The sequence below is a fragment of the Xenopus laevis genome, chromosome 2L, assembly GCF_017654675.1.
Source record: "Xenopus laevis strain J_2021 chromosome 2L, Xenopus_laevis_v10.1, whole genome shotgun sequence".
Taxonomy (NCBI): Eukaryota; Metazoa; Chordata; class Amphibia; order Anura; family Pipidae; genus Xenopus; species Xenopus laevis.
In genome coordinates, this window is record NC_054373.1 from 96,540,051 (window position 1) to 96,564,099 (window position 24,049).

General features: G+C 38.6%; 1 protein-coding gene across 7 annotated transcripts in view; it reads right to left on the reverse strand.

Moving 5' to 3' along the window:
* The window catches only part of bcas3.L (breast carcinoma amplified sequence 3 L homeolog), a 603,015-nt gene that overhangs the window by 475,777 nt on the left and 103,189 nt on the right, over positions 1 to 24,049 (reverse strand). For all 7 annotated transcript variants that reach the window (XM_041582224.1, XM_041582225.1, XM_041582223.1 and 4 more), the window contains one exon: positions 15,653 to 15,736. In XM_041582224.1, coding sequence (XP_041438158.1) covers positions 15,653 to 15,736 — 84 coding nt within the window. The remainder of the gene's footprint in view (positions 1 to 15,652; positions 15,737 to 24,049) is intronic.

The window sequence follows — 24,049 nt, forward strand, 5'->3', positions numbered from 1 at the left end:
TTAGTGTTCATCAATTAGCAGCCAAACGTTTGTTTTAATAATTCATAGGAAACAACTTGCACAAAGTCTGTTAGTGTGTTGTCAGGAAAGCCTCAGAAGGGCCAACAGAATTCGGCGCCACTTTGTATTGACGGCAACATTAAGTCAGGAAGCCTGGTTAACTCTTTGATGCCTCATCACTGTATCTTATAAAAGATAATATTTAACTGAAATTATAGACTTCTCTATCAGTTGTATATTAACATGGCCAACAGCCTCTGAATAGCAGTATAATTAACAAATTATATATATATGTAGTTTCACACAGGATGGAGAATATATACAGTATATGGAAATCTAGATAAAATATATTATAGATGTTAGAGAGATGGTAGAAAGCAAGACGGAAGCATTAACAATCATATCATGAAATTAGTGAAGGGAAGTTATTACAGCAAGGTAAGAATCTTTGGTACCACAGCTCTAGGGGCCAACAACTCCCTACATCCCTCAAAATCTCAGTTGGTGCTTGAAAGACGTAAGGAGGGTCTGAAACTGTTTTTGCTGATTATACAACATTTTGCAACACTGTCGGCTCAAAGAAAGATGTTTCCACTTTGAAGAGTGATTGGGAGGCTTGGGGGCAAAGTCACACAAGAGGTTCAGTGTAGTTAGATGCAAGACTATGCTGCTTATTCAGTTAGGAGCTGATTTAGCAGGCTTGTGCATTCGATTCCTAAAACCACGCGTGAACTCCTAAAGTCATGCATGGTTTCTATTTATTCCTTAACAAAAATTTTTTGTTTTAAAGGACAAGGAAAGCAAGACTAAAGAAATAGGCTAGAAATGTTGTACATTATGTTTTGTGCTTCTGTACCAGACCCAGGCAACCACAGCCATTTAGCAGTAAAGATCTGTGTCTCCAAAGATGCCCCAGTAGCTCCTCATGTTCTTTGCTGCTGATTCACTGCGCATGCTCCATGGTGCTGTCAGTTACTGAGCTTAGGGACTGACTCAAAATACACAGTACACATAGAATATTAATGTCACAATATAAGGCTGATTAGTAATTAATACAGATAATTACTACATGGCAGCACAGAAATCAGTGCACTTAGCATCAGAATTTAATAATCAGCCCTGTAGAATCAGCTTATATTACAGACCAATCTCATTTTCTGCTTCATAATTTGCGATGACCTCTAAGCTTAGCTTCTCAACAGCTGCTCAGAGCCCGCTGAGCATGTGAGTGTCGCAGACACTTTCCAAGATGGTGACCCCCTGTGACAAGTTTGAAATCCTGGATCACTGCTGCTATTGAGATGCTGAAACTTTAGGCTGGTGCAATAAGTTCAGTATATAAAACATGGAATTTTAAACCCTATTCATTTATAAGGTTTAGTTCTCTTTTTAAGCACGGCAGGTTTTAGATGTCAAGCTTTTTATATATTTTTTATATGTATTTGGATGCAGAAATCAAAGGCTCAAGCACTGACAAATCAGCACCTAAATGTAATTAGGTCGGGAGCCTTTTTATTCAAGAAATATTTGTATAAAAATGCAATCATCACAAGGGACAAAAGCCTCTTTATAGATCTCTGGCACAACCTTATCTTGATAATGCAGTACAGTTTTGGGCTGACTTGCTTAGGAAGGATAGTAATTAGCTTGAAAGTGTGCAAGAGATATGCAACTAAACCTGAAAGGGGAATGGAACAATAAAACTACATGAAAGTCTATAAAATGTAGCTATATTGATGGAAAAGAGGAGTCTGTGAGGTAATATGATAACTCTTCACATATAAAACAGGACACTGTGCACAGATAACAAAGGATATTTTTCAAACAGAAAACAAAAAAGGAGGAGAGGCCACCCATTCAGACTTAACTTTCTCAACCCATACCCAACCCTAACTGCAATAACTTAACACAAACCCGACCCTAACCTACACAATGTTGCTATTGTAGGACCTGCGCCCAACCCATAACTTAGGGTTGCCATCTCACCCCTTTAAAACCGAACACATATGGAAATCACAGCCTGCATGACTAATTAGCAATTCATTTAGATGCATAGCTGCAAATAATCAGTTCAGTTTGCAGCATGCATCTAAATGAATTGCTAATTAGCCATGCAGCCTGTGATTTCCATATGTGTTTGGTTTTAAAGGGGTGAGGTAGCAACCCTACCGTAACTATGACTTCTCACTCTGTACACTACTTCTGTGTGCACCTCTAGTTCCAAGACAGGGAATTTTTGGGAGCAGTGGAGGAGTGTACTTGCCAATCTGACCCACACCCAACCCTAATGCAAAATGGTCATCCAAATTTCAACCCAAACCCGCCCAACCAGCTGTGGAATGTCCAGTCAGGAATATATGTGTGCATATATGTGTTACATGCTGAGAGGGTTGAGACCTGGGATCTTTGGGAACCAGGCTGGAGTACTGCTGTTTGTTTTCCAAAGGAAAAGGGACTCTGTGAAGGTACTGTGACTGTGTGGCGTTGTACTTTTGTGTTTTGGCCGGGTAGGGGACCGGTATTAGAGAGGGTAAGTACCCCGTGTATTAGTTAGAGCCCATGTGTGTACATATCTGTATATTAGAGAAAGATGCAAAGTTGTCAAGTTTGTGGGTCAGTGATGGTGGGGGAATCACATCGCCAGAAAGGGTTCAACTTGATGGACAATATTTTTTCAACCCATATTAACTATGTTATTATACAAAAGTGGATACATTACATTACAAATTCATATCATGTATATACATAACACAAAATGGGCCACTAGAAGTCATTGTTATCATTGTATTTTAGAAATATTAGGAGTGACTATTTCCTTACGTGACATTAAGTGTTAATGATTGCTGTAACTGTCCTTACCCCTTCTGACACCCATCCTGGTGAAGTTGAATATGCAACATGCTGTCATCTGATAATGTTATACAGGTATGGGATTCCATTATTCTGAAACCTGTTATCCAGAAAGCTCTGACTTATGGGAAGGCTATCTCCCATAGACTACAATTTAATCAAATAATTTAAAATTAAAAATAGATATATTTCCTTTTTCTCTGTAATAATAAAATGCTACCCTGTACTTGATCCCAACTAAGATATAAATTCATCTTTATTGGAGGCAAAACAATCGCTTTGGGTTTCATTAAAGTTTAAATGATTTTAGTAGCCTAAAAATATGGAGATCAAAATTATGGAAAAACCTCTTATCCAGAAAACCAGATGTTCCGAGCATTCTGAATAACACTAACAGGTATTACTAAATGTATAAAAATATTTATAATTATTTTTTTCTTGTTACTACAGTGAATCCAACCAATAGGAATACAGGACAGACACCTATATAGGAATCTTTCTGTATTTGGAGCACTATTTCCTAAAAAAAAAAAAAGATTTGTTTTGTCATCAACATGGATTTGTTTGACTTTTAAACATTAAGCACATGGTACTGTTTTATTATTAAAGAATAAAAGAATCGATCAAAAATTAAAGGCCATTTATGAATGTTTAATCCCTTTCCCTGAATGCTAACAGTACCACTAGGTAAAAAACATATTTTCATATTTAATCATTTTAAATAGGATTTGTTAAAGTGTTTCAGCTCTCTTCCAGCCAAGACTACAATTCCCCAGTGTGTGGAATAATTCTTCAAATGTTAGTTTATCACAGAACATGCAAGGCACTGTGGGAACTAGAGTCTTGGGGGCAAATTCACTAAGATGCGAAGTTGCGCCAGGCACAACTTCGCCGCACTTCGCCAGGCGTAGTTTCGCCAGCGGTTCGCAAATTCACTAAAATCCGAAGTTGCGCACAGGGGTAGCGCCAGCGTTCGTTAGTGAATTTGCGCAGTAGCGAAAATGCCCAACGCTAGCGAATTAACGCTAGCGTTCGGTGCTTCTTGCGTTAGTGAATTTGCCCCTTGGATGGATATAGCTACATTGTTTCAAGAGTTAGGAGAAGCAATGCAGAGACTAGATGTTTTCTGTTACACATATTTTGCAGGAAACGAGCATTTAAATATCAATGATTTGGTGAGTGTACAGATTCAGTTAAGCAACGATACCCCCTCCCTCGCATGCAGCCCCTCTCGTGCAGGAAAGGTAAGTGCTGGAAGAGGGGGACAGCATTGCAGCAGTGGCGTCAATCACTTCCTAACACAGAATCGCAGTTGGTTCCGAAAATGTTAAATGTGGTTGGTCAGTTTTGTGGAAGGGTACTTGTATGGGGTGTTATGGGTCAATGTAGATTAGGAAGAGGGCCCACTTATAGTGATCTACTGGCATGTGGGCGTGACCAAATTACACAATATTTGAGCTAAAACAAAGGACAATACCACACAGAAAATTTTGACCAGCAGGAAACAGTAATAGTCAAAAGGCCCAGACTGAAATCTGCTAGTGCGCAAACGGACAGGCAGTTGCCTTGGCGGTCAGTGCAACTGGACAAGGTGTAGATCGGAGTTGGCATTTTCTAGCATTAACACAGCTGTACATAGTACACTACTTACAAAAGGCATGATTTCACACTTTAGCCACAATGCAGAACAAGTTCAGGCTCCGCTGAAAATACCAAGGGGTATATTTATCAAAGAGTGAAGTTACAGATCGCCACAGTCTGCTAGAGTGAAATTCCATCACACTCTATTAATTTCTATGGGATTTTTAAAAGAGTATTTATCAGTTCATCCTACGTCTTTCAAAATCCCATAGAAATGAATGGAGAGTGATGGAATTTCACTCTAGAGGACTGTGGCGAACTCTAACTTCACTCTTTAAAAAATATACCCTTAATCCCTTTAGATTATATATGCCATACAACAATCAATACCATTATCATTAAAATAGAATATTTTTTCCTACATATTTTATTATTACTTCAAGGGGGTTATTTATCAAAGGTCGAATTTTAGAGTTTTTTTTGTACCACGAATGAACTCACAACTTGAATGGTTTCTTATTTAAGAAAAAACTCGAATCAGCAAGTTCGGGGTTAACAACCTGAAAACTCGAATTGATTAAGTTTTCGGCGAAAAAAAACTCTATACGCTCGAATTGGTCGAGTTTTCAGGCAAACCCCCCCAAAAAAAACTTGAACATCATGAAGGCTATTAACATCTTGAAATGGTTCAAGGGACCTCTGCATTGACTCCTACATGACCTTGACAGGTTTTAAATGGTTTTATTTTTGGATTTGAGCTATTTCCAGGGTTGGGGTATAATCAATTTCGAAATAATTTTTGACCAAAAAATAACCTTGAAAACTCGGATTCATAATAAACCTGCCCCTAAGTATGCTGATGTTCCAACACACAGGACTACTGCAGAAATTCTTTATGTACAGTAACAGCCTAGAAAGTGTTCACTTCTGTAAACTATGTAAATGCTTGAACGGGTTAACATTAGAAAGTACATACAAACCAAACTATTAGAAAAATGACTATTGTGCAAAGATTTAACCTGTCCCATTAGTCCAAAATATCGAGACAAGATCATTATAAGCTATTCCCGTGGGGTGCACTCTGTATAATTTGTACAAAAAAAACTCCACCGGTAATCTTTAGCCTTTCCCATGCCATTTCTGATGTCCTCCCCCTCCATTAGGGCTAATGGCTTCATGCTCACATAAGCTGTTAAGACTCATTAAGGAGTTATCATGTAACAAGAGAAAACAGATGCAGTTTTGCTAAATCAATTTACCACCTCGAGGTTAAAGACAGTGGCGGCATCTAAGGCAATTATTAGGTGACAAGAGAACGCGTGTTTATTATTTGATGCCAGACACTACACAGACCATTCAAGAGGTTTTAACATTTTGTCTTAAGGGGCCTCAAAATCCATGCTGTATAATCTTTCCTATCTGTACGAATTGTTGACGCTTTTGCAATTTACTATTGTCCATACATATACTGTTATGCTGTTTAATTGTACTGTGACTGCCTCCCAGTTTAATGAAACGTACACAACACAGATGACTTACACTGTAAAACTGTAAAAAGCCAAATAAAATGATGTGCTCCAAGGATAGTGAATTGCTGCCCTGTAGAAATTATTTGCAATATCTCCAACATAGCTGCTGGCAATTGTAGTTCATCAACCTTTAGAACAGTGGCCAGACTTTTTCAGTTTAAGACCCCTTTTCCATTTGGTTAGCATGCCCCTTAGCCCATAGCAAATGTTACAGAGATTGCAGAACAATGTTTTATCAGCCATATTATAATTTGAAAAATGTATAGGGCAGCAAACAAATGTACCCCACTAACCCCACCTTTACTGATGTTCAGGTTGGACTTTGAGAAGTAGCTAGTAGCAGGACCGGGCCAAGGGGTAGGCAACCGCTTTGCCTTTTTTTTTTTTTCATTTTCACTATTCAGTTTGTTTGACTTTTATTAATGGCATTATACTTTTTCAAAATTGCATGCCAAAACCCCCTCTGGGACTTGTTTTAGCAGATTTAAATTGTGAAGGCGCTCCCCCAACCTGGAGTGTGACTTGGCATTTTCCATGCTCACGGAAAAACGCAGATGCGCAGTAGGCTGCAGCACGTGACGTCTCCATACGTTGGGCGTCAGGCACGTCATTGCAATGGTTCGAGCAGCAGCAGAGAGGATCTGTGCATGTTAGAGGGAGAAACTTGCACTGAAGACCTGTGCTACTGGTGCTGGGCCTTTATTACTTCTGACTGACACAGATCATGGGGGGGGGTCTTGGGACTGTGGAATTGGGAATATTGATGGCTGCTGGGCTGGCACAGGTACAGCAGTGTGGCTGGCCTCATTGTTGGCTGCTGCCACAGGTACAGATCATGGGGGGCCTGGGGAAATATTGATGGCTGCTGGGCTGGCGCAGGTACAGATCATGGAGGGCTTGGGCCTGGGGGACATATTAATAGCTGTTGGGCTAGCACAGGTACAGATCATGGCGGGCTTGGGCCTGGTGAAATATTGAAGGCTGCTGGGCTGGCACAGGTACAGGTGGGGCTGTGGGCTTGGGCAGCAGTATTGATGGATATGACTGGGCACAGGTACAGATGGGGGCCTGCTGTCTTGGGGACAATAATCATGGCTAATGGCTGCTGGGCTGGCACAGGTATGGGCTTGGGCAGTATTGATGGATATGGGCTCATTGCCTGCTGGCACATGTACAGATGGGGGGGGCTTGGGCCTTGGGGGCAATATTGATACATAATGGCTGCTGGCACAGGTACAGATGGGGGGGCTTTGGGCAATATTGATGGCTAATGGCTGCTGGCACAGTTATGGTGGCAAGAACCTTGGGTCAATATTGATGGATATCATATTGGCTGCTGGCACAGGTACATAATGATAAGGTGGGAAATGCTAATGCAGGATGGTGGGGGGGAGGGGGCACCAATCGGAACCCTTGCCTAGGGTGCCAAACTACCTTGGCCCGGCCCTGGCTAGTAGGTATGGGACCTGTTATCAGAATGATTGGGACCTGGGGTTTTCTGTAATTTGGATCTTCATACCTTACGTCTACTAGGCTGGTGTTACTTCCAATAAGGATTCATTATATCTTAGTTGGGATCAAGTACAAGGTACTGTTTTATTATTAAAGAGAAAAAGGAAATCTTTTTTAAAATTTGGATTATTTGGATAAAATGGAGTCTATGGGAGACAGATTTTACGTAATTCAAAGGATTCTGGACAACAGGCTTCCTGTTAATAGATCCTATACCTATATAGTCTCCAAAATTTAATTCTAAATTACCTTCAGGCTGGGCCCCCCGTCACGGCTCCACATTCCGCTAGTGCCGTTTTCCCAGTGTTGGTCTGTGTACAGACACCCAGAGCAGATTTCAGGGCTAAAACATGAAAGTATGCATTTCTTTTGCCAAATGGTGCCGGTCAGCTCAAATACATGAAGAAGCAATCGGAGCAGATATGCTGTTTCTCTGTCTGTGTTTACAAACCGGCAGTGAAACAGCTTTATGTGGCAGTAACCTAAGAGCTTGATTCAAGTTAAAGTAGTTCACCTTCATGTGAACTTTTAGTATGATGTCGACATTGATATTCCAAGACAAATTTTTAATTTTATTTGTAGTTTTTTTGCAGTTCTTCGGTTTAGAATTACAACAGCTATCTGGTTGTAGGGTCTTATTTTCTATAGCAACCAGACAGTGGTTAGAACGAGAGACGGAAAATTGAATAGGAGAAGGCCTGCATAGAAACATAAGTTGTAAAAAGTAGAAGTAACAATAAGATTGTAGCCCACAGTGGAGTAGTTTTTTGGCTGAAGGGGACAGTGACTGATTTGAATACTGGAAAGAAGCAAAAGAGTAAGGCAAATAATTTTAATTTTTTTTTATAAAAGATCAAAAATGAAGAACAATGGAAATGATGCTAAGAATCAGACAGTTTATAACATACTAATAGTTAACTAAAAGATGATCTACCACTTCAAGGAATTAATAAGCAACTAATGCGAATAAAGTGTATGTAAACATTTGAGCCACACTAAATCAAATATAGTAAATAAAAGCTGGAATAAATTGGTCTATAAGCTATTACTTTCAAACAACCTCATATACAAATAAAGGAGATACCCTCTTTGACCTAACACAGGCAATGTATGGAGTGAACTTTTTCTTAAAGGGATTCTGTCATGATTTTTAGAATGTCGTTTTTATTTCTAAATTACACTGTTTACACTGCAAAAAATATATAAAATGTCATTCCTGAACCAGCAAGTGTATTTTTTAGTTGTAATATTGGTGTGTAGGCAGTCATCTCAGGTCATTTTGCCTGGTCATTTGCTTTCAGAAAGAGCCAGCACTTTAGGATGGAACTGCTTTCTGACAGGCTATTGTTTCTCCTACTCAATGTAACTGAATTTGTAGCAGTGGGACCTGAATTTTACTATTGAGTGCTGTTCTTATACCAGTTGTTATCTTGTGTTAGGGAGCTGTTATCTGGTTACCTTACCATTGTTATGTTGTTAGGCTGCTGGGGGAGAGGGGGGTGATATCACTCCAACTTGCAGTACAGCAGTAAAAAGTGACAGAAGTTTATCAGAGCACAAGTAACCTGACTGGGGGCAGCTGGGAAACGGAGACTATGTCTAGTCCCATGTCAGATTTCAAAATTAAATATAAAACAAATCTGTTTGCTCTTTTGAGAAATGTATTTCAGTGCAGAATTCTGCTGAAGCAGCACTATTAACTGGTGCATTTTGAGAAAAAAAGAAAATTTTTCCCATGACAGCATCCCTTCAAGCATAGGTATGTGTAAATTTTAGAACACATTATATTTCCTATAATACATAGATTCAGACACAAGTACCACCACTAAGCAGCAACCAGAACTGTTATATGCCACCAAGGACTATTTATAAAGATATAATTAACAGGAAATTATGGCTTTTGTGTATTACTATTATGAATTCATGTTGAAAAAACAATGTGTGCCAATGAGCAAAGGTTTTTTTATATATGCCTCAACTCTTACATACAGAAGTGCCTTAAAGGATGATGGGTCATTTTGTTTATGCATATGGTTTAGGAGATTTGAGTGTGTGAAATATTAAGGCCCAGATTTTTGATTCAGGCGCCCCTAGGCCAGAGGTCCCTGTGACTGCTCCTTGCTCCAGTTCCCTCCACACTTTGCAAATTTGCACCTACACAGGTTTCTGCTGGAGCACTGGGGATTAGGCTGGAGATGCCACCCCTAAAATCTTGCCGCCCTAGGCCCGGGCCTTTGTGGCCTTTCCACAAATCCGGGCCTGGGGATATTTAAAGGGATGGTTCACCTTTAAGTTAACTTTTAGTATGTTATAGAATGGCCAATTCTAAGCAACTTTTCAACTGGTCATCATTATTTATTTTGTTTAGTTTTTAAATGATTTGCCTTCTTCTTCTGACTCTTTCCAGCTTCCAAATGGGGGTCACTGACCCCGTCTAAAAACTGTAGTGCTACAAATTTATTGTTATTGCTACTTTTTATTACTTGTCTTTCTATTTAGGCCTCTCCTATTCATATTCCAGTCTCATATTAAAACCAATGCATGGTTGCTAGGGTAATATGTACCCTAGCAACCAGATTGCTAAAATTGCACCTTTAAGCATGTTTTGTTCACTCACTGATCATCACCCTATGAAGGGGTGCTTGTAGTTTTGTTATAATAAAAAATTAGAGGCGAGTCTCCTGCAAGTTCTTTTATTAGTTTTGCATTAAAAATGAAAGGCTAAATGCTGGTGCAAATAATTTCTGAAATATCTCAAAGTTCAACAGTGACCCTTTTAGCCACCAGCATCACATTTATTAACTGACAAGCTGCAGTTCTTTATCACTTTATTACAGAACTTAGTAATGGTCACTTATCACATAATGGAAAATTATGCTGAACTCTGCACTACAAAAAATGAAAACCTCTAAAAATTTGAGTTTTTCTGAGAGTTTCTACCATAAATAAATAAATAAAAAAACTTCTTAAAGTCTGAATTTATTTAGAGCGGTCCAAAAAGATCAGTGCAGCTCCCACTGACTTCTATAAGAACCTCGACAACTTTTATCTAGCAAAGTTTTATATTAAATCTCATATTTTTAGAGCTTATATTTGTGGAAAAATGTGAAATTCTTATATCATGATTAACTGTTTCACTGCATTTATAACATTGGACCATCCATCATTTATTGAGGGCTATAATCACACATATTGCAGAGTAGTACAGTAGAACGTGTGCTATTATTTTGCTGCTTAAAGACTTCATTCTTTGAAAGAGGACATGTTACAATATGAAATCATTCCAGATTAGGGTTGCCACTTTTTTTGAGGTGATGTAGGGGACGGCCCAGTGAGGGTGGGTGATGTCAGGGGCGGGACTGATGACGTGGTGATCAGAGGTTGGCTGATCACCATGTCAGTCACTTCAATGTCCTCTCCGGATTTCCTACAGTAATTTGGAAATCTGGATAGGAACTTTTCTCCTGGGCAGCCCTTCCAAAAACCGGGCTGTCTGCGGGAAATTCGGACAGGTGGCAACCCTATTCCAGATTCTTTTCTATTGTGTTAGTGGAGCAAAATACATTTTATTTATACTACATATAAATTACTCATATCTTGTTTCCTTCAGTCTTGGGGGGAAATTCACTAAGATCCGAAGTTGCACCAGCGACAGCTTCGCAGCACTTCATCAGACGTAGTTTCACCAGCGCTACACAAATTCACTAAAATGCGAAGTTGCGCTCAGGGAGGCGAACGGTAGCGAAGTTGTGCTAGCGTTAATTTGTCAAGCAAAGCGAAGTTATGCTAGCGATGCCTAATTTGCATACGGCGCCAAGTTAAAGTACAATGGACGTATATGTAGCAGCAAATACATTACACTACAAAAGCCTGGGAAAGCTTGATTAAATAAAATAGAGCTGTTATTTTTCCCTATACATGTGTCCACTGTATAGTTGAGATGCCGTATGTTAGGAAATGTAGGGGGGAAGGAGGATACCCCCAAAAAAATGTACGATCTTTTTCAGCCTATCACGCCAGTGTTTTTTGGGACTTAGAAAAAATGTAAACTTTTTTCGAAGCAATCCCTATCTACTCTATAACACTTTGCCTGGTCTGAGGTGGCGAAGGCAAGTCTGGCACAAGAGGTAACGTTCAGTAAAATGCGCAAGTTAGTGAATTAGCGTAGTTACGTCCCTTCGCCATAGCGCAACTTCGCCTGGCGTAAGGGTGTGAAGTAGCGCTAGAGTAGGTCCATTTCGCTAGTGAATTTACTCCAGCGCCCGTTAGTAAATCGGCGAAGTAACGAAATGACGTCACGCTGGGGAATTTGCACTAGCGTTAGGCGCTTCGCGCTTTAGTGAATTTGCCCCTTGGAGTTCCCAATCACAACAAGCATTTTGTAGACACTGTTATTAATGCAATTTTTGAATCATCTTAAAATATTGCTTATTTTCCAATATGGGGAACCTGAAGCTCCATGCCCATGGACAGGCTACACAACTAAAGACAGAGATAGGGCAGTGAAATCTAGGAAGTGCCTGCCCCTACCTAAGGCATAGCGGTAGGGCAAGCAATATATGATTGACAGCTAAGGTTCTACATACATTTATAATATGCATAGATGTCTCAATTTAAAAAAAAAAAAAAACATTTGGGTTTCCAGTTTCATTTGAAAGGGAATTTTCTTATACAGCTTTTTATGTCTGGGTGACAGGTCTGCTTTAATAGAAGCACCAGATAGCCTTGTACTGCTTTACAGGCTTGGTTGTCATGCTATGGACAGCTCTCTATATGCCGTATGTTCCCCCTGCATTATGAGAATATTACAAACAGTTCCTTGAATTCATGATGATAACTTATGTATTTATTCCCTTAACCAACAATCTGTGAGTTTTAAGGTCAAGTCCATAAAAACTGCAGATACAGCAATGAGTGTCTGCCACATTTTATAGAAGGAAAGCCAGCTGACTCAGACAGAAGCAGAAACACAAAACTGTTATAAAACACGCCACATATTTTTCAAATTCAAGCTCTCTGAATTAAAGGAAGATGAAGTTGTTCCTTATTATCTTCACACAAAAATGCTCCTAGAATACGTCTGCAACCTCTATAATATCTCATTCCCATGCAAAGAAGACGGATATCATTAAAAGGACATCTATAGTCAGCTTAAAGCTTACCAACTGAAATTTAGATGTACTCTTTTTTGTGGCAAATGCATAAAATTTGTCAAATGTCAGAAGCAATGTCTCTTGGGAGCCAAATAACCTTTGTAGACACTTAGTCTTATTACTTTCATGTATTTCCAAGTAAATTCCCCCGTTTCTCTTTATCTTTTGGAATATTGAGGTCAGGCGAGAGATTCACATAATGCAAACCAGGCTTTTTGCCGAGTGTTTTGTGCAGTTTATGTAAGTTCTGAATGACTTCGCTCTATTCATTTTTAAAGAGATGGAAACTCTATACAGTCTATAAGTTATTGTGTGGCACTCTCTGGGTAAACCAGCTTTTGTGTGGCAGCCTTTAGGTGCATTTAACATTGTCACTTTATGTGGGTGCAGCAAGGATTATGAGACACTTTCTGGTTGCACTGGAGATGTTGTGGTACTTTCAGGGTACACTGGGTACATTTTGACACGCTCACTGGTTGCATTTAGGACTGTTATACTTTAGGACAAAATTATTATTTAAACTGGGAACTCCTAGGTTTAGTTCAGTGCTTATTAACCCTTTACTTGTCACTTGTTAAATCTGCACCTAAGTAGTAACCCATAGCAACCAATCAGTGATTAGCTTTCTTCAGCTCATTCAGGTTCTATTTCAAAACAATTACATAACATATTTTGCCTTAGATTTAGTTCACCCCTTTTGTTTTTGTTTACATTGCTGTCATCATTTTTAATTATATGTAACAAGTTAGTTACCTAATAGAACTAACATGTAGGATAGCGTTACATAACTAATTGCTATGTTCTAAGTACAGTATTACCGAAATGCAAAAGTGTAAAGCTTGCTTCATTCATATGTTTATATAGCCCTGAACTGAATGTCAAAGAATAATGACACTGTGTCTCATGTGCAAAATGCCTTCAAAACCAGTAAGCGTAGAAAAAACTTCTTTATAACAATTTGCAAATATATTGCCCTATATGTAAAAATATATTTAACACACAAGCAGTCTGAATAAACTTAAAAAATATACCCCAGCCCAGCGTTACTGAAACAACTCAGGAAGACAGTGTCAGAGGGTCAAACTTGTCACAGGGGGTCACCATCTTGGAAAGTGTCTGCGACACTCACATCCTCGGTGTGCTTTGAGCAGCTGTTGAGTAGCTACGGATAGGGTTTGTTGCAAATTATCAAGCAGAAAATGAGGTTGGCCTGTAATACAAGCTACTATAAGGTTGTTTATTAAATGTTGATGCTAGTTGCACTGGTTTATGTGCTGCCATGTAATAATTATCTGTACTGATTACTAATTAGCCTTATATTGTGACATTTATATTCTTTGAGTACTGTATATTTAGAGTTGGTCTCTAAGCTCAGAAACTGACCGCAGCACAGAGCAGAAAAGAAGTTGGGGAACTACAAGGGCCTATTCACTGGTACAGATCTTCCCTGCTGTGGTTACCATGGGCTGGTAAAGAAACCCAACACATAACATACAACATTTCTATCCTATTTCTTTAGTTAAGTTTTAGTTCTGCTTTAAGGGCATGTTTGAACTTACTTGCATAGCATTAATCCAATTGGTTGCCATATGCAAATGTGTCGTATGGAATGTATGCTTAAAACTGCTGTGGTCATCGGAGAAGCTTCATACTTACTGCTGATCTCTGCATTAATGGAATAGAGGGGGTCGATGACCTCCTTTTACAGATGGAAATACCAAGCGCCTTGGTCTTTCTCATAATAGACAATATTAGGCTAGTACTGTAGCAGCATGTAAACATTTGCTAAGTGGTTATAATTGGAAAAGTGTTTCTTTTCCAAAGTCCTATCATTTTGACAAACATTCCCTTTAATTAATTTGGGTTAAATATAAACAAGCTTTGAACACTGTACAGGAGTGTTTTTTGTCCATTCTTCCGGTTAAATTAGCTGCAGGTTGTTCAAGATCATTGGATGACACTAGCATGCAATCATCAATTACTGCACTAACTACAGATGTAATATTATCTGGATGCTTGCTGATTCCCTGGGTCAGACATTACAGGAGAGGAAATCAATCCACAATTGGATAAAAAGTGAAGTCACCAAATATGGTTTGAGACCCGGGTGCCAAAGACCCCAAATCTTGGGGACTGACATCAGGGCTTTGACAGGGTCATTATAGAATATTCACCATTTTGCTATAGTCACCCTTATATTATATTTTGAAATACTTCTTGATGTTTTTCTTATCATTTACACTAATATTAAACAGTAGTATAAAAATTATTTTATTTTTAATAAAAATGTTACAGAAAACTAATTTTTAGTGTAGGTTATGTTATTCAGTATACTAGTCAAAATTAATACTTTCATGAGTAACTTTTTCTCTATTTAATAGTAAGCTATAAAACAGTTGAGGTTCACTTTGGCTCCCAGATGTCTAAGGAAGAATACTTTTTTGAACGTTAAAAATGACTCTCCTTATCTCGAAACACAATTAAAGCAGAAATTGCTGCCATCTGTGCAGTACACGGGTTTAGACAGAACTGTTCAATAAAAAAAGTTCTTTAACACCATATGGGAAAGTCTAACATAGACCATGTTGATGGTTACTATGAAGTTCCTGAAAGTGATATGGATATTGTTCTTGCTTAAAATAATCCCATATCAAAAGAAAAGTAACCTTTAAAGAGCTGAAATGGAAGATATCAGTTTGCTTGTAAAAAGAGCATTTCGTTATATGTGTCAGCTCATTTTGCTAATGAAGTTTAAAAAGAAGGCGATATCCTAGGCATTCATTTTAACTTTTGGTGGAGGAAAGCAGATAATATAACTGATTTCTTGTGTACATGACATAGAACGGCATATAGTTTTGTAAAATAACTGTGAAACATCACAGGAAATTCCACTTTACTGAAAGCAGCGTGTTGCTATCATATAGTGTTGCATAAAGTGTGTGTAATGCACATTAGTCTAGCCATATTATAAACAATGAATTGTACTTGTTAGAATTGTCTCCAGTGTGTTGACCATAAAATACTTACTTTGGCAGCATTAATAACTGTGGCAGTATAGGACTGTATATTGTCCCCACATGCTCCACCTCGAGACTGATGGCACCGAATGAGCTGTAAGAAAAAAACAATACTCATGAGCAAATAATTTTTGTAAAAGACTTTGTTGCATTATTCTCTTTACAAGATGATGTTAAAAACAACTGTGTTATGTGAGAGAAATCAATTACAGTTTATCTGGAACCCATTAAATATTGATAATTATCTTGCATACAAGAAGTTAGAATATCTCCAGAAGCAATGTACAATAAAAAAATGTATCTATGCTGGAAACTGAAGCATCTATTTTATTTACATTTTTAAAAGTAACATTTCCATATTGCCATGCATGGAACAGGGCAGGGTCCGAAAGGAAACTCTAGTGCAGGTGTGGGCTGAGAAACATTTCAATTACACAGAGGCCCAAACTGTCCTCCACAGGCCCAATAAATAGTGACTATGGCATCCCCTCTGGCATTTACCAGAATTCACAGATTGCCCGTCTGGCCCTTCTCTGATAAAAAAACATAATCAGGCTTTGTAAGATACAATGAAAGTGATTGGTCTCAGCAAAGAAACACCAAAATCAAACAAGATGGTCCTCTGCATTGGGGTGAGGCTTAAGGCTAAAAAAACAAATCTTATAAACATTTTATGTTACCAAACCAATAGAAGCTGAACAGTTAAATGTTCAAGCCAAAAAAAAGTTAAATAAAAATGGTAAGGTAAAGGTAAAGCAACATTGAATTTAAAAACGAACAGTACTTGGTGCCATTCAGAACCTAAAAGAAGAATTATTAAAGTACACAAGTATGTGTATGAGCAATACAAAAGCAGTAATAGGGATGGAGAGCAGAATTTGTGATTTGAGTTTGTGGGGCTCCCCTGCAGAGGAACTTTCATGGCCCCCCGGCAAGGAACATTTGGTGCAGCAACCAATTATATTAGGGACCTATTTAACAAAGATTGGATTTTCATGGTTTTAGAGATTTTTGATTCCTAGAGAAAAAAAATTGAAAACCTCTAAAAGTCCGAATTAACTTAAAGCAGTCCAATAGGATCAAAGTAGCTCCCATTGACTTCTATAGGACCTCAACATCTTTTACCTGGCAAAGTTTTGTATTAGTGGTTTTTGTGGCTTTTACACTTAATACATTTTTAGAGCATTTAAAAAAAATGAGAAAACCCAGAATTTATAGAGATAAGTGAAAAAAATCTAAATTACATTGTTAGTAAATGGGCCCCTTAGTCTTATGACACTGGATCATTGGCCTAAATTTAGCAATCCTAATAAGTTATAACCACAGTACCCCTGCCCCAAAATTGCCATGAGGTCAGACCATTAAAAAAAATGTTCAAATTACAGGTCAGTCAGGTTATACTAGTGTCCACCACAGTTTTCACTAAGAAAAATTGCCCTGTAGTCACAGGACCAGGTTTGCATGATGCCTACTCCTAGCGTTGAGTCAGCTCAGCAGAAGCCTGCACAAAGTGTCTAACTGCTGTTGCCTCTAAACTAACTGCACCAGATCAGGAGTGTAAATCACTCTGTCTCCCTATCCAGACCTTCACTTCCCTCCCTTCTCTTCCGTTTTTCCTCCCATCCATTCCCTTCAATCACCTCACTCTTTCTACCCTTCCCTTCCATACCCCTTTGTGCAGTTCCACCCTGTGTTTTATTTGTCCTCCCAGACCTCCTTAGTAAGAGAGTGACTTCTGAGAGCTGCTGCTGCACCAAACATACTTCCTAACTCCGGGCATCACTGCCTCATGACATCACTTTCCAGTACACGTCACGCGGTAGTATGTGGAAGCTGCAGCAGGTGCAGCGCAGAGGCGGGCTCAGTAGGCAGCGATTTAGGTTCCCTCAGACCCCGGTGGCAGTTATACAGCAGATTTACAAGTTCTTAATAAAGAAGCTAGTGCCTTCTAATCACCAAAACTATAATAGACAGTGGCGTAAACAAGGCCCCCTGCAGATCCTGATATGCAGGGGGGCCCTTCAGGACTTACAGCCCCCCTGCATTTCAGGGTCTGCAAGGGGCCTTATTTACGCCACTGTCTTTTATAGTTTTGGTGATTAGAAGGCACTATCTTCTTTATTAAGAACTTGTAAATCTGCTGTATAACTTCAGGCCTGTAAATAAAAGGTTCTTAGGATGGATGCCCTTTCCATTTAAATTCCGTGTATACATCAAGAGATGAAGCAGAAGCCTGATTTACAAAGCATTTGGTGAAGTACACTGTTTTGTTTTGCTTTTTTTGCTGTGGGAAATGGCATATGTGTAATTTTGTATCACTTCCTCGTGATGGGCAAGGGGGAGTGATTTCCTCAAAACATTTGCTGCTATGAAGTTGTTCTAAATGAGGCACTTGGTGTTTTCATCTGTGGTGTTTCTGTTGTCATGGACTGAGTACATTTGTGTCGCATGACTTACTGAAATTTGTGTATTATAATAAATAATATACCCCATGTTGTAAAATATGACCATGTAATAAGTCACCTTGGAGTTCAATCAGCCCTTTGTGCCTTTATATGGTCACTTAAAATGATATAGAAAGTACATTATTCCCTAAAAATGCCAGATTACCACACCTAAGATAGTTTAAAACATGCAGCATACCCCAAAGTATATCAGTTTACACTTCTACAGCCACTGTAGCATTTGGATGTAATGAAAGCTTTGCTAACACAGGAAAGAACCTTGCCTGTGTACGATATATATAAAATAAAGTTGAATACACACATAAGTTCCCGGATTCATCACAAGAATAGTTTGCATTCATCTGCCTACACAAGCAGCAACCATTTTATAGGTGCAGAACAAATTAGCTGACTGGAGGTCCAGGTGTTGGGCCCCTCACTAACCATTTTTGAACAATTATTTCAGATAGGAATGCTTCTTAGCAGATAAGAGTGAAAACCTGATTGGAACATGTACAAGTTTATTTGCCACCCTTACATAGCAGTTATTGTGCTTCTCCAACAATCCATGCATTTTACCAAATGGAGCAGTATTAAATCAGTTAAGGATCAGATATCACAAGTATTTGATGATTAAAGCCAATGGATCATTCTTGGCTACTTTTCAAATCTTAGCAAATGTAGTAAGCAACGTGTAATCAAGTGTTTCTCAGATCATGTGTTTTGGACCACACAGGAACCAGAGAGGCCTCAAATTGCAAATTATAACCTCTGTGCTTTAAAGGTATAATCTTATTATTTTTTTTATTTTTTTTTTTTAAACAACTTTGCTACAGCACTACACTATGAACAGAAACCAACTTTTCCATCTAGGATTCAGAGCAACTGTAAAACGTGACATACTCAATGACACTGAAAACTGGTTTCTACAGCCCCATCCATAATAGGACACATTACATTTGTACCACCTTTACACCCTAATGGCTACCATGGCTGCCGACATGTGTACTTTTAAATGTGCAACATTTGAAATATGAATTCTTACATTTGATTATCCGAATTTTTGGTCATTACAATTTTGTAACATTTTGTGCTAGCTTAACTAACTTGACATTATTAAATATAGAATTCATTTAACCTGATGTGGCGTTAAAAAACATATAAAAACATTTAAAACTGCACTAATGCAAGAATACCAAAATAATTTTAGCAATTATTTTGCTAGATGCAAGAATACCAAAATAATTTCAACAAAACATTTGTTTACCTTAATAAATGCACAAGTTTGTGTGTAAGCAAGTGTTTATATAATACAGAGTATACTTCCTTCCACTAACAGAAACAAAATGCTTAATTGAGACACTTATCCCAAGTGAATAATCTTCTGGGTGCCACACAGACTGTTACTTGAACGATATTTTTTTTCCTCTCTTTACAGCTAAACATGGAAACATTAAGAAATCACAAACAGTACAAACGCGGGAGATTTGGTCTGGCAGCATTACCACAAATAAATTTAAATAAATATAATCAAAGATTTTAGTTTGGTCTATGCAACATTAAATATTTGATTTACGGGTAGATTTTACAGAGAAATCGCTTGCCATTAAATTAAGCTAATGTAGATTATGCTATGTTTCCTCTGGAACAAAATATTTTGAGAAAGGAAAGGGCATAAGGGAAATAGCTGTTTAAGCAACATCTCATTATGTCAAATCCAATTACTACTAGCTATCACCAACAATCGTTTGCAAGCCCATATCCACCAACACAGAAAAGTGAGCGATGCTCACCTACAGGGTCTGCATGCTCACCTTGCTTCAGCTAAAATAGGGTTGGTAAGGGCGCCTGTTGGAACTTTCGCACACACACACACACACACACACACACGCACGCACGCACGCACGCACGCACGCACGCACGCACGCACGCACGCACGCACGCATATATGTTTGATGTGATGACCCTGTGTGGGTTGAAACGCGTAGATGTGAGTGTGGAATAAAATCTTTTTCCCATTGAACAAATGGAATGAACTGTGAGTACTTTCATTCATTGAACTATATATATCTATATATATCTATATATATATATATATATATATATATATATATATATATATATATATATATATATATATATATATATATATATATATATATATATATATATATAATAATAATAATTAAATAGGGACCTGCATTCCAATGTTGCGTGAAGAAAAAAAGGTTTTTATTTCAACTTGTGCATCATATATATATATATATATATATATATATATATATATATATATATATATATATATATATATATATATCACTACAGAGATTTATTGGCCCCTGCATTGTTTAAACCTCAAATTCAGACTGTATTGTTCCCATTTGTAACACATCTATTGTTCACACCCTACTGTTCACACCTTAGAATGAAACTGGCCACATTGTTCACCTGTTCACACTCATACAAACTGCTGAAGGGGCACCAGCAATGTGTCACTGTATGTAGTACATCCAGTGCCGGGCCATGCTGGGCAGGCCCGGCACTCGCGGCGCCTGCCTTTTTGCGCTCGCATGCGCGCATTTGCGCTCGAGTGCGCAAATTTGCGAGAAAAGTCGGCAAGAGAAGGGAACCGGACTTGGGGTAGGCACAGAGGAGGTAGGTGCCTGGCGCCCTCCCAGCTTTGCGCATTAGGCACTTGCCTACTCTGCCTACCCCTAGTTCCGGCCCTGAGTACATCTTAGAGTTGTCCTGATGTTTCCCTGTCTCCTGCTCTGTTCTGCCTTCCCTATGCTCCCTGTGTGTGCTATACTCTGCATGACCTATGCTCCATGTGTGTGCCATACTCTGCCTTCCTTATGCTCCCTGTGTGTACCATACTCAGCATGACCTATGCTCCCTGTGTGTACCATACTTTGCATGACCTATGCTCCCTGTGAGTGCCATACTCTGCCTTCCCTATGCTCCCTGTGTATGTCATACTCTGCCTTCCCTATGACTGTCATGTCATGACGTCAGCGCGCATGCGCACAAAATCCAGGAAGAGGTGCGCGCACGCACCCTAGACCAGCGCTACCAGAACAGATAGACGCGGCGGGCGTCCCAGCCGCCCCCCCCCACTATACCACCAGGGTAAGATCTCCTTACAGTCATACTTTGCATGATGTATACCCCCTGTGTGTGTCATACTCTGCCTGTATGTGCCCTGCTCTTCCTGTGGAACATAAGCCTGGTATTTTTTCTGTGGGTTTGTTACCATTTGAAAATGATTGCTAGGGGCCCCAAAAAGTGTTTAATCATGTGCCGGGGGTGGGGGGTTGTGTTATCCACAGGGGAGGATTAGACCATTTTTTTCACTTATGAGTGATATCCCTACAGTGAGCACCAACCATTTGATTTTGGGTGTGTTACCACCATTAATGTGGATGTGATCTTGTGGTGACATGGGTGTGGTTTAAGTGGGTGAGGTTTAAAAACAGGGAGTGGCCAATACTGGCTTCTATTATCAGCCCTGCACCATGTAGGTCAGAAAAATTCAGGCCCTTATATCTTAGTTATGATCAAGTACAAGATAAAGGTATGGTCCTATTATCCAGAATAATGCTTGGGACTCTGCCTTTTTCCAAATAAGGGGTATTTCCATAATTTAAATCTCCCTGCCTTAAATCTACTAGAAAATCATGTAAGCATTAAACAAACCCAATAGTTTGCTTCCAGTAAGGATTAATTATATGTAAGTCGGGATCAAGTACAAGGTACTGTTTTATTATTACAGAGAAAAAGGAAATAATTTTTAAAAATTTGGATTATTTGGATAAAATAGAGTCTACGAGAGACAGCTTTTCCGGAATTAGGATCTTTCTGGATAATGGGTTTCCAGATAACGGATCCTATACCTGGACTGTTTTATTATTACAAACTCTGAGCTTTCTGGATAACTGATCTTATAACTAATCCTATACCTACAATATATATATTATATATGTTCCCCATTAATATGTTTTGTTCCTTGTGTGACACTAGTTGTATCTACATATTTGTGTTCGTTATTAATGTAAAGAATCCATAACCACTTAACCTGTTTATATGAGTTCATAAGGTCTCTTTAAACGCAATGAAATTTAATCATATCAGTCATGTATTTTATGATAATAAACTAATGTAATATTTTGTTATGTAAAACAAACACACACCAAATGCTGTTACATGAAAGGAATGGGTTTTTTATTATAGTTTCTTGAACTATTGCTCTCATTTTTTTTGCAAAAAGTGTTGAAACATGTGAGTTTCTGGAAGCATTTTCAGTGGCTTTGCTTCAAACTATAAATTCTTCCAACTGGAATTATTTTTAGACCATTACCTTCTAATGCTCATGGTAATAAATGAAAGGTTTTTTCTGAGTATTAAACTTGAGGTTTCCGCTTTCAAGCTCATACTCCAAACTATACTCATTTACAGTACAGTAAAGTGATGGGGGGTGCATGTTTTTCCTGTACCCTGCATTTGAGTCCCTTCATACCACCAAGTCTGCGAGATGATATGTTTATGATGTCAAAAACAACATTTATATTCGTTCTTCTTGAATGTCTCCATCCCTTAAGAGAAATAAATTACAGATGTGAACAAACATGTATACAACTGTGGCAGTGAAACAAATTTCACGCTATTGGTCAAATGGAGTTAAGAAAGAATGGAATCTGCATTATGGGCCAAAACATAAATGAATGATAGGGAGAAAATCTGGGATGCACTTCAGGCAGACTGAGTAACACAGGAAGCATTACAGTCTGGGCAAGAAAACCTCCCACACAAATGGCTCCTGGCTCAACTTCAATCAAAAATGTGCAACTAGTCCCCAAGTAACACATGTTAGGACAAAATGGACCATTGTTAAGGGTATGTTTTAACATGACATTCACATATAAGTTATGAGTAATATCCCTGCAGTGAGCACCAACCATTTGGTTTGTTATTGTTCTACTCCCATTAATGCGGACATGGTCTTAGAAGTTATTGTCGTAACATGGGGGTGGTATAAAAATAGGGAGTGGTCAACATTGGCTTCCATTACCGGCCCCCCCCCACCAAGTAGGCCAAAAAATTCCAGCCCTCTGTACCACAGAAGTTGGACAGCACTGTATTAATTCATGCAAGAGGTCCTGTAAAGTGCAGCTATAAGCAGCACCAAAGACACTATGAGACAGCGATGGAAAAATTAATCTGCGTGAACCGTGCTACTAGTACTTACTCCATAAACAAGTAGCACAATGTTAAAACTGTAGTATTTCCAATTTAAAATACTGAAATCTTGATTGCAGTCTCCTTTATATACAGCAGGGAATCAACGTCAATGTTTTTTCTCAGTAAAGCTATTTCTAATGGGGCTATTGACATGAAATTTACACCAGATGTTGGTAACAATTCAAGTAATCCACACATACAAATAAATCTAAACAATTAGTCCATAAATTCAGTTATGTGTCATAAAGTGGAATGATACAGGGAATAAGTATTGAACACGCTTAATGAAATTTATTTAATTTACCTTTGTAGGTAATGACAGCTTCAAAATGCCTCCAGTATGGAGAAACTAGTCGCATGCATTACTCAGGTGTGATTTTGACCCATTCTTCCACACAAACAGTCTTAAAATCTTGAAGGTTCCGGGGGCCTCTTCTATGAACTCTGATCTTCAGTTCCTTCTATAGCTTTTCAATTGGATTCAAGTCGGGTGATTGACTGGGCCATTCTAGCAGTTTTATTTTTTTTCTCTGAAACTAACTTTTTAGTTTCCTTGGCTGTGTGTTTGGGATCATTGTCTAGCTGAAATGTCCACCCTTGTTTCATCTTCAGCTTCCTGGTAGATGGCAGCAGATTCTTATCAAGAATATGATGTTCCTACCTCCAAACTTCACTGTTGGTATGGTATTTTTGGGGTGATGTGCAGTGCCATTTCTCCTACAAAC